Source organism: Balaenoptera borealis, assembly GCF_965194805.1.
Source record: "Balaenoptera borealis genome assembly, chromosome: X".
In the NCBI taxonomy this organism is placed as follows: Eukaryota; Metazoa; Chordata; class Mammalia; order Artiodactyla; family Balaenopteridae; genus Balaenoptera; species Balaenoptera borealis.
Window position 1 is genome coordinate 36,103,772 of NC_138881.1, and position 15,160 is coordinate 36,118,931.

The following is a 15,160-nucleotide window of genomic DNA, read 5'->3' on the forward strand; positions in this document are numbered from 1 at the left end:
CAGACTGAGTGGCTTACGACAATAGAAACAGAGTCACTCACAGTCCTACAGGCCAGCAGTTTGAAATCAAGGTGTTGGCTAGGCTGCGCTCCCTCCAAAGGCTCTAGGGAAGGATCTTTCCTTGCCTCTTCCTGCTTCTGGTGGCCCCGGGCATCCCTTGGCTTGTGGCCACATCACTCCAATCTCTGCCTCTGTCTTCACATGGCCTTTTTTCCTCTTCATGTATCTTCTCTGTGTGTCTCTTATCAGGACACTTGTCACCGGATCCAGGGTCCACTTGGATAATCCAAGATCCCGTCTCAAGATCCTTACTTTAAATATGTCTGCAAACACCCTTTTTCCAAATAAGCTCCCATTCCCAGGTTCCAGGGGTTAACACATGGACATAGCTTTTTGGAGGCCAGCATTCAACCCACTACACATGGAAAGAGGGGGACCAGGGCCCTGAACCTAAGAAAAAGGATCTGCTGTCCCTGGAATGTGATACAATCTTGCCAAGAAGAGCTGGACCAGTAGGAACCCCCTGGTCCTGGTTTTACAGCGTGGCCATAAGGTCTTTGACACTCCTCCCATGGAAAGGTGGTGTCACTGCCCCTGACCTTGAACCTGAATGGGCTTGTGACTCACTTGTCACCAGAAGAATGTGGCGTGACTTCCAATGGTGCATCCGAAAAGGCAATGTAGTGTCTGCCTTCTTTGTGGAAACATTTGCTTTTGGAGCCCCGAGACCGCCATGCTGGGGGGAAGCCCAGGCCACATGGAGAGGTCCCACGTAGGTGTTCTGACCAACAGCTCTAGCTGAGACAGCTGACAGCCAGCACCCCGTGCCTCCAGATGATTCCCGCCCCCAGCTCTCCAGTCACCCCCAGCCATGGAGTCTTCCCTGCTGAGGCCCCGGAAATCATGGAGCAAAGAAAAGCTGTCCCTGCTGTCCCTGTGTGAGTTCCCAACCCACAGAATTTGAAGATAATAAAATGGCTATTTTATGCCACTAAGTTTGGGGGTGGTTTGTCACACAGCAATAGTAATCAGGACACCCCCTCCTTGTCTAGAGAAAGCCCCAAATCGGAGGTTAGCAGTTCCTGAGAAATAGGTCTGATTCAGAGGAGAGACAAAGGGAATATATCCTGTGTGAACCAGCACCCCTGCCCCAATTCCCAGTGGTTCTGTGATGAGAGATGGAGGGGGGGCGGGGGGAGCACAGAAAATAGCAACAGCTCCTTTCAGCACAAGAAACCGCCCCTCCCCAAAACCCGCTCGCAGACAGAGCTGTAGGGCCTGAGGCTGCAGCCAGGCCTCCCCGCAGCTGCCGTCCTCCCCAGCCTCCGCCAGGGCAAGGCTCCCGAAGGCGGGCTACGGTGGAGCCCGGAGGCACTTACAATTGCCCACGCAGCTGCGGCTGCAGCAGGGCCCCGACCACAGCCCTCCCCGGGCCCTGACCGCACGGCCCCAGGGGCCCAGCCTACCCTAGCCCAAGGGGCTGGTTGCTTCTCCAGCCGTGCCTTTGCCAGGGCCCTGGGTCTGTCTGCAGCCCTGGCTGCCAATTATAGCGCAGGCCCATTCATTTGCTGCATTGGATCTTGGGATTTTGTCATTTGCTATGCGGAGGTTTTCTTTCTGACTAATTTGTTTACCAGGTTTAATTCTTCAATCATGTTTTCATTTTAAGAGATTTCAGGGTAATTATGAACTTTGAATAAATCCATCTGAGGCACCAAAGTGCTCTCGGCTCCGCTCTGCTAGGGCCCGCCATTCCACTGCTACACTTGAGATTTGGTGTGAATAGGACTTTTCCTGCCCAACCCACCCCCAGTGCCGGCAATTGAAAACAGCTGGGCCTCTAGGAGCCAAGGTCAGGATTGGAGAAAAAGCCACAGCTGAAAACCACACTGGAGTTGGGGAGAGATGGAATCAGGCTGGTGTGTGAGTGAGGCTCCAGAACCTGTGAGAATCTGGCCCCTCTCCACCTGCCTCACCCAGGCTGCTCCCCCCCGCTCCCCGGGAATGTGGCAGAGGGACCCGAGGCCCCGGGCTGCCCCAGCATTGCCAGCTGAGTTTGTCAAAGCAGGGTGCAGTGATACCTGGGAGAGGACCAGACCCAGAGGCCGGGGCCCTAGCTCCAGCCACGTAGTCCCTGAGCAGTGGGGCCGTAGGCAAAGTTTCTGAGACCTCAGCAGGAAAACAGAAGTAGATCGAGGGGGACGATGACAATTCCTGTTCCCTCTACTTTGCAGGCTTGTCACGAAGGAGCTGATGTAAGAAGCGACATTTTGTAAGCTGTGTCACTTGGCACAGTTGTGAGGTGTGGAACAGAATCTCGTGGTCATATCAGCAGGGTCACACTGGTAGGCTGGGGTGATGTGACACCCAAACAACGGCTATAAAGGCAGGAAAGGCCACCGGGCCCCTAGATGTCTTGACTCCGTCACCGTTTCACAATCAGTGTGTCCTGGCTCCTGGGTGTGCAAGGATGGTCTCTGTGGAGTGTGTGAGCCTATGAATTGCGACTCCGAATCTCAGTTCCAGCCTCAGCACCTTATCGATGCCACACAGGAGGACTTCGTTCATCCCACATCTTATCAGCATCAACAAATGAGGGTTGCCTAATTTGCATACCCATACCAAGCCTACAGCCAGCCCAGCAGGGTGGGTAGTGCAGTGTGTGCAGTAATCACAACTAGATCAATGGATTAGGCTTAGCTAATTTACATGCAGCCAATCACAGCCAAGGTATGAACAGCAGAGCTGCTGGGGGAACGAATCACACGAAGGGAATTCTCCACCGCAGAGTGTAAGTGCCTGAGCTTCCCCAGCTGGATGGCTCTCACTCCCAGCCCAGGGGAGAGGCCGTGGGGGACTTGGAATTTGCTCTGACATGGATCCGGTGCTGGATCCCATCCACAGTGACAGCCTAAGTTGCCGAGGGCGAGAGGAAGGGAGTGGCCGTACCGTAGTACTGTTTGGGTTCTCTCAGAAGCAAGCCTGAGACAAAGATTCAAGGGCAGGAAGCAGCAGCAGGGGCATGCAGGTATGCGGGAAGACAGTTAATAAAGGATGCGCAAGCGAGCCAGGTACCTCTGTGGGCAACCGTTCTAGGCTGAACTGTGCCCTGCACAAATTCATATGTTGACATCCTAACCCCCAGGACCTCCGAATGTGACTGTATTTGGAGATAGGATCTTTAACAAGGTGATTAAAGTAAAATGAGGTCATTAAGGATGAGGCCTGATCCAATCTGACTGGTATCCATGGGACAGACACAGACAACCGTGTGAAGACACGGTGGGAGGGGAGGGCAGTGAGGAAGCTGGGGCATTCATCCACCAACTTGCATCAGTCATTCACTGGGGGCTCTTTCCAGGGGGGGACGCCACTGATTCCCACACCCCCAGTCTGCCCGGGGACAGGCAGAGCAGCATTGGTGATCAGTAGAAGCCCCTGCGTGAAGAAACTCAGGGATTGCCATTTGAAAGTTGGGCCTGGATACAATAAGCGGTAAGAGTGAGGGGACTTGTGGGCAGCGACAGTGATGGTGACATCTCCTGCATAGGCCTATGAGATGAATAATAGGCTATCTTAGGTACCCGCCCAGGCACTAAGCTACTATGGCCTTTAACCTCTGCCCTAAAGGAAATTGTGTGTGTATGTGGCATGTGTGTTCATAGGAAGGTTTAGTTAGAATATATATTTTTATATTGGATTATCCGTGTAATACTGTATGACCCGGTAATAAATAGTTTGCAAAGGTGACCTCTGGTTAGTTTCCATGCCGAAGCCAGAGTGGGGAATGGGCATGTAACACAGCTCACTGTGGTCTTGGATCCTTGTAGCTTCTGTGGCCTCCCTCGTGAGACCGGCAGCACTTCGGTGCCTCTTGCTAATTTTAGACTTGTGTACTGGGCTCAGCTAGGATGAGGGTGTTTTGAGTCAGGCTTCTTGGTTTCAAGCAACTGAAACTAATGCTACCCAACTTCAGTAGTAAAGGGATTTCTGGAAGGTGTGAGGTGGTCGACCTACTTGACAGAAGGGGATAGGACTTGTAACCAAGTATACTCTGGTGGGTGCGGGGAATGTGTGTGTGTGACTTGCTAGCACCCACCCCTACCTCCACCAGCCTCCGTAGGGCACTGTCACTGCTAGACCTTTGAGGTTGCCACCATGGTGTCATTGTCTCTGCCTCTTTACGACGTTCCTTTGAGATTCAGTTGGGGCTCTCTGGGACAGTGGGATTTCTTTTTCTTTCTTTCTTTCTTTTTAATATGTGATCTTTTGTTGTTGTTTTGTCTTTATATTTTTGGCTGCATCGGGTCTTCGTTGCAGCATGCGGGATCTTTCATTGCGGCGTGGGCTCTTCGTTGTGGCGCGTGGGCTTCTCTCTAGTTGTGGCGTGGGGATTTTCTCTCTCTAGTTGTGGCACATGAGTTCCAGAGCGCGTGGGCTCTGTAGTTTGCGGCACATGGGCTCTCTCATTGAGGCGTGTGAGCTCAGTAACTAGTGCGTGGGCTCAGTTGCCCCGTGGCATGTGGGATCTTAGTTACCCCACCAGGGATCGAACCTGCATCCCCTGCATTGGAGGGCGGATTCTTTACCACTGGACCACCAGGGAAGTCCCAGGGCAGTGGGATTTCTTACACATCAGCCCAGGGCTTCCAAGAAAGAGAACCAGACAGAAGCTGTATCGCCTTTTATGACCTAGTGTTGGCAATCACGCAGCGTCACTTCTGCCATATTCTATTCATCCCATGCGAGTCTGAAAAGCCAGTCCATATTCCAGGGAAGGGATTAGCCTCCTCCACCCTTTGATGAGAGGACTGTCAAAGAATTTGGGGACATGTTTTAAAACCACCACAGTGGGCTAGGAGATGGCAAACAGCCACTTGGCTTGACAGTTTGGACCAACACATTTTTCCTTCTCGATTTTCTATTCGGCTGCTTGTTTCCCATGATGCAGAAAGGCCTGGCTCAAACTCCAGGCAGCATGTTAGTAACTAACATGCTTGCACCTCGTGGGCTGGACCCGCTGACTCCAGTTCATCCTGCTTCATCATTATGCCTGGAGAGCTCATTCCAACTGAAATTTGACTATTGGTTTTTAATTTTGGTGCCATTTTTCATGCTGATGGCTCTTCTTGCTGACAGTGAATTACCCTGGGTGCAAATTAAATACAATAGAATTGCTAATCAGGCCATTAGAATATGCTGACAGGAGGAAATCTACAAGTTGTCAGATCTGGGTGGGCTCTCCCCTTGCCTTTGGGACAGAATTCTCTTGATTTCAAATGGACCTCTGCATGGAACGGGTTCAGATATTGGAAACAGACACCTGCGGGCAGCCGGAGGGGCTGAGCGAGTGGCTGCAAGGCCTGCAAGCCTACACTGGTTCGGCTGGTTCTCTCTGCAGGAAAAGTCTTGTCCTGTAAGTACACAGGGGATCGCGCTGTGGGGATCTGTCTCTGGGGATCACTGTCTAATGTTCCATACACTCTTCTCATGCAAGAAAGTGTTGAGATTTAATTCTCCACCTTCAGGCCCACAAGGAAGGCACCAAATGTCTGGCAAAATGAACAGTGTTTTCAGATTTCTAAATTTAGACGGAAGGTGAGAATGCGCCAGCGGTTTTCCTCTTGTGTCTAATTCTGAGCGAAGATAGAAAGACTCTTATCCGTGGGAGACTTCGCGTCGCATGGTCAGTCCCAGTTTCTCTGCATTTTTTTTTTAATCCCTACAAAACTGACTGAGAGAAATAGATTCAGGAGCTACCTCCTAAGGGTGCAGTGCTTGATGCCGAATAGTGGTTCTGTAAATCGGGAGACGTTAGACCTTCAGAGGAGATAGAATTATGGTCTTCAGGGGTGAAGATGTGAACCCGGATGCTGTGCAATGATGTTGTTTGGGGAGGGGAAATGTGTTGGAGATCATTTATAAGTGAGAGGAGGACCCCACTGCTTCAATAATAGCTAACACTTATTGAACCCTGCCTACTGTATCTGGTCACTTGAAATGCATTTAATCTTCACAACAGCCCTCTGCGGTGTAGATTATGATAATCACCCCCATTTAAACGATAGCAATCTTGAGGTTAGGTAACTTTTCCAAGGTCACCCAACAAGTTTTGTACTTAATCCAGTGTTACTAGATTGGGTTCGGCTGCCAGAGACAGTGGTGGGGGGGGGGGGGAAGAAAAGAGTGGCTTAAACAAGAAAGATATTCTTTCTTAGAAAAACAACATATGGTCTCTGCCTTGGGTTGCTGGATAAAATACAGGACACCAATTAAACTGGAATTCCAGATTAACAATTTTTTTAGTTTAAGTATGTCCTGTGCCATATTAAATAATTAACTAACATAGTACAATTAAAGTATTGAAATTTTTCAATTGAATAAAAATTAAGTAAAAATAAAATATTTTTATCTACTCAATCTGGCAACCCTATCTCCACCTCTTGGTTCAAGATGGCTGTGTGCGCTCCAGCCTTTAGGACCACACTTCAGGCAGCAGGAGGGAGGAGGGTTAAAGAAGGGTCTCGCTCCCTTTAAAGACACTTCATGGAAGTCAGTACCCAAACTACTGCTCACCTCACATTGGCCACACATGGCTTTTAGCGAGGCTGGGAAATATGGCTTTTATTCTGGGCAGCCATGGGCCCAGCTGACAGTCAGAGCTTCTGTATTAAGAAAAATGGATATCAGGGGTCAACTCAGTGTCTGCCACAGCTGGGATTTAAACCCAATCAGAATGGCTTTCGAGTCCTGGGGCTTAGTCACCCCGATGTCCTGCTTCTCCATTTCAGCAAAGAAAGGGTGCGTGTTTCACACAGCCCTCCTCAAATCCTTTCCTTGATTTCTGGGTGCCTCTTCCCTGACTTCTCTGTACTTTCGCTGCTAACAGACGGCACGTGCAACACTCTTCAGAGGTCTGCCTTCCGGTTACCGGAGCCACTCAGTCCGCGCCTGGGAATTGGGATGGCACTTCGCCAATGACTCATTGCGCGGGAGTCTGCAAGCCCAGCTCCCTTGGCTGGAGTTGGGAAAAAGACTAAAGTGTAATTTACACTCAAGAGCCCTGGCGGGGTCAGGCCAAGTGTGCGCCCTTGCTCGACTGCTTTCCTTTCCTTGTCCTGCTTTCCTCACTCTCTTAACTGGTCTCTCCTGGAAGCACTGCCTTCATAAATCACTTGCACACAAATCCTGTCACAGTGTCTTCGTGGCCTAAGATAAGGGTTTACCCTGGAAAATATAAATAGGAAATGGGACAGCACTTTTGAAGACAAAGCAGTTCTGTTGTCATGTGCCCCTCTGTGATGAAGAAGCCAAAGTGACTCGCAAAGCCCCTTGAGGTTGAATTAGGTCACACCCCAGCCTTACCGGCAAATCCTGAGCTGTGACAACTTATACAAAGTTGGACTTTTAATATTTGTTCCAATCTTCCTCCAAGCTGTATGTTTTTTTAGGGAATGTGTATTAGTCAGGGTTTGGTTGGGAAAACAGCACTTGGTGCTTCAAATAGGAAGGGATTTAATACTGGAGATCAGGTGCTAACAAAACAATTGGAAGAGTTGGAAGAGCCAAGGTCCAGGAAAGCTGATACCAGCTCTCAGATTCCTTCAAACTTCCAGAGCGTCAGAGAGTACAGTGAATTGCATGCTGGTGCAGGACCAAGGTAGGTGATTCTCAGAGACGTGCCTGGAGGTGGCCATGAAAATTTCCACTTGCTGTACGCTTTGTGTCTGCCTGCTGTTGCTGGAGGAACAATAATTATGGCTTCTTGCCGCTCTTTAGCCTTCCAAGTCGTGTGCAAATACAATAGCTCCTCATTACAGATTTCCCCTGCTATCTGAAAGTAGAGTGTTCCTGCGAAACCTTTTGTAAGCCAAAATGGCGTAAAGCAAAGAAGCAATTACCTTAGGACACATCTCGCTAACAGGTGCACAAAATAAATGGAGATAAATAAAACGCAGATGCTCACAGACACAGGTGCAAGCTATGGTGGCTTGATGCTGAGGGTAGTTCCCAGGGAAGGAGCTTGGCGGGACCACTCTTGCTGCTTGGGGTGCGCGCTGCCTCTATAACAGCTGGCTGCAAAACAAACACTGAATGCTATTTTCGCTTTTCACCTTTATTTGAAAAAGCGAAAATCCTCTTCGAATTTCTCAGGGTTAGTGAAAACAGGTACTAATACAGGTCTTTAGTAAAAGTGAAGTGGCATAAAGCGAACTTTAGAAAATCAAGGAATACCTGTATTTGTGGATTCCCTATTTGCAAATTTGCCTTCTCACTAAAATTTATTTGTAACCACAAAGTAAATACTCATGGCACAGTCATGGTCATTCATGGGCTTGTGCAGAGGGGTGAAAAACTTGAGTCATCCAAAGTGCCCATTCCCAGCTGAGGTTGAACATGGTGATGCTCTGCTTTTTTGTTTTGGCTCTCCTACTATAAATAAGTGTCTTTTTCGTGGTCTGTTTAGTGCCATGTTATTCACATTTTTGAGCTTTTTGTTGGTGACTCTGCTGTTTAAGGTAACCCCCAAGTGTAGTGCTGAAGAGGCTGGGATGAGAAATTTGTGTGGTAGATAAGCTTCACTCATTTTGGAAAATTCTTGGCCATTATTTTTTCAAATATTTCTCCTGCCCTGTTCTCTCTCTTCTCCTAGGATTCCTATTACATATATGTTACACTGATATTCTCCCACAGCATTGTGATGCTCTGTTCTGTTTTTTTCTCCTACAATTTTTTTCTCAGTGTTTCAGTTTGGGTAATTTCCATTGACCTATCTTCGAATTTTCTGATTCTTTCCTTAGCTGTGTCAAGTCTCCTGCTGAGCCATTAAAGGCACAGTAATGTTTTTCATTTCCAGTACTTCCATTGATTCTTTTTTTTTCTAATACTTAATTTACTCAGACATTGTTAACCCAACACAAGTATGCATTTAAGGAAAGTTTTTTTTTTTTTTTTTTGGCCGGGCGGTGCTGTGCAGCTTGCAGGATCTTAGTTCCCCAACCAGGGATCTAACCTGTGTCCCCTGCAGTGGAAGTGCAGAGTCTTAACCGCTGGGCCGCCAGGGAAGTCCCACCATTTGATTCTTTCTTATAGTTTTATTCTCTCTGATGAAATTACCCATCTGATCTTGCATGTTGTTGTACTTTTTTCACTAAGGCCAGTGTCCAGTGGCTTCCACCCCAGGCAAACAGGTGCTCACATCTTGTCTCACCTTGGAGGCACCCGTGTTTTCTTAGCATTCGGGTCACTTGGTTGCTCTGTGACCTCAGCTCTCTGATGAGTTTAAGAAAAGTTGTGATTTTCAGATTGTCCAGATTTTTGTTGTTGTTACTAGTGTGCTATTTCCAACATTCTGTATCCTAAGCAGACTGCTTTTTTGGTTTTTTTTTTATAGAAGAGAGATGCTTCTATAGGAAAAGTGCAAGAATTAATGTTTTGTTAAATTCCTGGTTTCTTTCAGATCCCTGATATATGCATATATAACCAAACCAAGGCACCAGTATTTACATGGTGGAATTCAAAAGAAAATTCTCAGTCTCTGTAAGACTAGCTTATAAGCAGTGGTAAATGGTGTAAATGACTGATCAAACTTAATATATTACCCCCTGTTATCGACTGAATTATGTCCTCCCAAAATTCATATGTTGAAACCCCCCAATGTGACTGTATTTGGAGATAGGGCCTTTAAAGAGGCGATTAAGTTTAAATAAAGTGTAAGGATGGAGCCCTAATCCAATCTGACTGGTGTCCTTAGAAGAGGAAGAGACACCAGGGATGTGTGAGCACAGAGGTAAGGATTTTGGTCACCAATTACAATGTATGGGTTTTTTTTTCCCACACCACCAATTAATTCTGGGACACCAGCTGGGTGTCCTACCATTCAACTCAATTCTGACACTATCTACCCAGAGATAGCATCAGATCCCACAGGTTAAGGGCTCAGTCCTACAAGACTTCCTGCCCTACCCCCTCAATTTTAGACTGCATTCACAAGCCCAGGTTATCACCTGTGCTTCTGACTGACAGGCTACAGATTGGAGGTTCCAGCGACCCCCTCCTTGGGTTCAATTAATTTGCTAGAGTGGCTCACAGAGCTCAGGTTACTGGTTTATTACAAAGGATATTAAAGGATACAAATCAACAACCAGATGAAGAGGAGATACACAGGGCGAGGTCCTGAACAAAGGAGCTTCTGTCCTCTTGGAGTTTGGGGCCCAGCACGGCGGGCAAGTGGAAACATTCTGGTTCACCAACCTGAAAGTCCTCCAAATCCCATCCTTTTGGGTTTTTATGGAGGCTTCACTACCTACGCACTATTGATTAAATCATTGGCCATTGGCAATCGATTAACCCTCCAGCCTCTCTCCCCTTCCCGGAAGTTGGGGTATGGGGAGGGACTGAAAGTTCCAATCCTCAGATCATATGGTTGGGTCCCCTGGCAACCGGCCCTCATCCTCAGGTTACCTGTGTGCTTTCCAAAAGTCACCTCGTTAACATAACAAAAGATGCCTTTATTGCTCTCAACACTTAGGAAACTCCAATAGTTTTAGGAGCTCTGTGCCAGAAACAGGGATGAAGACCAAATATATATTTATTTTAGATCACAATATCACAAGAGGAAAGACCAAGTGTGGACATGATGAGAAGGTGGCCATCTGGAAGCCAAGGAGAGAGGTCTCAAGAAAAACCAACCCTGCCAGCTTCTTGATCTTGGACTTGCAGACTCCAGAACGGTGAGAAAATAAGTTTCTGTTGTTTAGGCCACCCAGTCGGTGGTATTATCTTAAGGCAACTCAGGTAGACTAGTACACCCCCAATTGCAGGGTGTGGTAGATTGTTTTTTTAAATTTATTTTTTATTTTTAAATTTTTAAAATTGAAGTATAGTTGATTTACAATGTTGTGTTAGTTCAGGTGTATAGCAAAGTGATTCAGTTATATATATATGTGTATATGTGTATATATATTGATATATTCTTCTTCAGATTCTTTTCCCTTATAGCTTATTGCAAAATATTGAGTATAGTTCTCTGTGCTATACAGTAGGTCCTTGTTGGTTATCTATTTTGTATATAGGAGTGTGTATCTGATAATCCAAAACTCCTAATTTATCCCTACCTGCCCTTCCCCTTTGATAACCTTAAGTTTGTTTTCTATGTCTGGGGGTCTATTTCTGTTTTGTATGTAAGTTCATTTGTATCATTGTCTTTTTTTAGATTCCACATATAAATATATCATATGATATTTGTCTTTCTCTGTCTGACTTACTTCACTTAGTATGATAATCTTGAGGTCCATCCATGTTGCTGCAAATGGCATTATTTCATTCTTTTTCATGGCTGAGTAGTATTCCATTATATATGTGGACCACATCTTCTTTATCCATTCATCTGTCGACGGACATTTAGGTGGTTTCCATGTCCTGGCTGTTGTGAATAGTGCTGTGATGAGCATTGTGGTGTGTGTGTCTTTTTGTTTTTTTGTTTTTTAAAATTTATTTTATTTATTTATTATTTTTTTGGCTGCGTTGGGTCTTCATTGCTGTGCACGGGCTTCCTCTAGCTGTGGCGAGCGGGCTTCTCACTGCAGTGGCTTCTCTTGTTGAGGAGCACGGGCTCTAGGCACGCGGGCTTCAGTAGTTGTGGCTCGCGGGCTCTAGAGCGTAGGCTCAGTAGTTGTGGCGCACGGGCTTAGTTGCTCCGCGGCATGTGGGATCTTCCTAGACCAGGGTTCGAACCTGTGTCCCATGCATTGGCAGGTGGATTCTTAACCACTGCGCCAGCAGGGAAGCCCACGTGTGTCTTTTTGAATTATGGTTTTCTTTGGATATATGCCCAGGAGTGGGATTGCAGGATCATATGGTGGTAGATTCTAAAACACGGCTTCCAAAGAATCATGTCTCCCAGGGTTCACTTCCCTTTGCAGAGTATCTTTAGCTGCTTCCATCAAAAGGTGGAATTACCAGGCCTCAAGGGGACTTGTAGCTTCCATTTTGCTTGGGGAGGGATTTCCAGCTACCATGTAAAGCCCAGGCTATCCTGCTGGAGAGAGAAACCACTTGGAGGAGAACGAAGCCCCCAGACATATTAGTGACTCTTGCCAATACCATGAGAAGACAGAGGCCCAGACATCCTAGTGGGCCCTCAGGCATTTGATCCACCCCAGCTGAGCCATGTGGGTTCTCCAGCCCCAGCCAACATCGTGCAGAGCAGAGATGAGTCATACTCCCACCCCCACCCCCACCCCCCACCCCAAATTCCTGATCCAGAGAATCGTGAGAAAAAAAATGGTAGTTGTTTTAGGCTACTAAGTTTTGGGGTGGTTTTTTAGGTAGCAATAGCTAGCTAACACAGCAGAGACCTCCAGGTGCCCCACAATGTCCCTTCTTTTGTCCTCGTTAAAAAAAAGCCTCATTTTTCAGCTAGATATATGACCACTAGAAATGAAAATTACATTTCTCAACTTTCCTTGCAGCTAGATACAGCCATATAATTAAGTTCTGGCCAATGGGCTATACATAGAAAGGGTGTATACAACGTCCAGGTAATGTCTATCTTTGAGGCCTTGATCTTTTTTTTTTTTTTTTTAAGGAGGAGAGGAATTATTTCTTTTTTATTTTTTAAATTTGTTTAATTAATTTATTTTTTTGGCTGTGTTGGGTCTTTGTTGCTGCGCGGGGGCTTTTCTCTAGCTGCGGCGAGAGGGGGCTGCCGTTGCGGTGCGTGGGCCTCTCATTGGGTTGGCTCCTCTTGTTGCGGAGCACGGGCTCTAGGCACGCGGGCTTCAGTAGCTGTGGCTCGCGGGGTCTGGAGCTCAGGTTCAGTAGCCATGGCGCACGGGCCCAGTTGCTCCGGGGCATGTGGGATCCTCCCGGACCAGGGCTCGAACCCGTGTCCCCTGCATTTGCAGGTGGACTCCCAACCACTGCGCCACCAGGGAAGCCCCTGAGGCCTTGATCTTAACAATACATCAGAGTCTACTGGAGACACCATTGCAATTGGAGAGACAGGAACACTTTGCACCATGACCATCTTTGCTTCCTACCTTATCTGAATGAGACATGGGTTGCTTTGGTGCCTGTTAGGAAAAAACAAGCGCAACAGCAACCAAAACAGCGTACTTTAGGCAAGGTATGAGGATCAAAAAGTCAATGGAGGAAAAAGGAGCTGAAAATGATACAGTGCGAGGATGTGGACAAAAGGGAACCCTCGTGCACTGTTGGTGGGAATGTAAATTAGTGCAGCCACTATGGAGAACAGCATGGGGGTTCCTCAAAAAACTAAAAATAGAGCTACCATATGATGCAGCAATTCCACTTTTGGATATTTATCTGAAAAAAAATGAAAACGCTATTTTGAAAATTTATATGCAACCCCATGTTCACTGCAGCATTATTTACAGTAGCCAACACATGGAAACGGCTTAAGTGTCCGTTGATGAATGAATGGATAAAGAAATTGTTAAATGGATACATTGTTATATACACACACACACACACACACACACACAATGGAATATTGCCCAGCCATTAAAAGAAGGAAATCTTGCCATTTGCAGCAACATGGATGGACCTTGAGGGCATTATGCTAAGTGAAATAAGTCAGAGAAAGACAAATACTGTATGATATCACTTATATGTGGGATTAAAACCAAAAACAAACCCAAGCTCATAGATACAGAGAACAGATTGGTGGTTGGCAGAGATGGGGGGTGGGGGAGGGCGAAATGGGTGAAGGGGGTCAAAAGGTACGAACTTCCAGTTATAAAATAAATAAATCATTACATCATGGGTATGTAATGTACAGTATGGTGGCTATAGTTAATAATACTGTACTGTATACTTGAAAGTTGCTAACAGAGTAAATCTTAAAAGTCCTCCTCCCAAGAAAGAAATTTTTTTTGTAATTGTGTTTGGTGATGGATGGTAACTAGACTTATTGTAGTGATCAGTTTGCAATATGTACAAATTTTGAATCATTATGTTGTACACATGAAACTAATATAATGTTATATGTCAATTATACTTCAATTAAAAAATTTTTGTTTAATATGACACAGGGAAATCCAATTGGAAAGATTACCTTTAACCTGCTAGCAATCTGCTAACATTTTGTGTGCCTTGAAAAAAATACGTGGTGGTGAATCTTCTCATTGAAAATGGATTTAAATCAAGACTTTGGGGCCCTCTGTCTGACTTTGGTCCTGGAATGTTCTCAGGGTAATAACACAGACTTGGTACTTGCATCTCAATTACCCACTCACAGTTTATGCTTGTGATCTCGTGGTAAAACTTACAGACATCTCCTTGTTGTATCCTGGTTCCAAGTAAAAAGTCCTTCCAGGCGTGGTAGAAAGTTCAGAGGTATTGAATGGATTAAAACTCTGGGTGGGAACCTATGACTGGTATAGATGCCTCTCGAGGGCTCCTCATGCTGTTTGCCATTAAGCCTTGTGCATTCTTCATCTCTCTTGATTCTATTGCCTTCTCTTTCTCCATTGCCACCTCTCTGTTTTCAACCTTTGTAATTTCTCTCCTGGGCTCCCTGCCCCCTGCCCTCAGTCCTGTCCCCTCAAATCTATTCTCTGCTCTGCAGCCACAGTGATTTCTCTAGAAAGTATATCAGATTCATGACCTACCTGTGCTTAAAATCCTAGCAAGTCTGCCCAATCCTTCCATAGGAAGTAGAAAGTCACATTCAGGCTCTGAATGATCTAGCACCAGTTTCTCTCCCTGCCTCATCCCCCTATTCTTCTTCTTTCACATGCTGGCTATGCTCCAGCTACACTGGATGACTTGAAAACCCCTGAAGCAGCCCATCTGTCGCAGCCTCAGGGGCTCCTTCCCAGCCCCTTCTTCTAGGCCAACGCTTTGCTGCTTTTTGAGACTCAGTTCATGTGTTAGGCTACTTCCTTGAGGAGGCCTCTCAGATTAGGGACTTCTGTTTTGTGTTCCAAGCATACCTCTGTCATTGAACTTGTCAGGCTGTTTTCTGATGGTCAGTCTTCCCCTCAATACTGTAAAGTGCTTGATGTGAGTGTAGCACCCACAGCCCGTGTTCCCTGCCCTGCCCCGCCCCATATCCTCTCAGCAATTACCATTTCTGTGCCCGGCAGCACAGGGCAGGCTGAAAATGCCAGGGACTGACAATGGCTCCTGAGCA

General features: G+C 46.6%; 1 protein-coding gene across 2 annotated transcripts in view; it reads left to right on the top strand.

Annotated features, from left to right (window-relative positions):
• Nucleotides 1-9,871: 9,871 nt before the first annotated feature.
• The window catches only part of LOC309621167 (uncharacterized protein), a 142,999-nt gene continuing 137,710 nt past the window's right edge, over nucleotides 9,872-15,160 (top strand). For both annotated transcript variants that reach the window (XR_014239780.1, XM_082378299.1), the window contains exon 1: nucleotides 9,872-10,733. Coding sequence is in view for 1 of the 2 variants with exons in the window: in XM_082378299.1 (XP_082234425.1) it covers nucleotides 10,573-10,733 (161 nt within the window). In the remaining variant the exon portion in view is untranslated. The remainder of the gene's footprint in view (nucleotides 10,734-15,160) is intronic.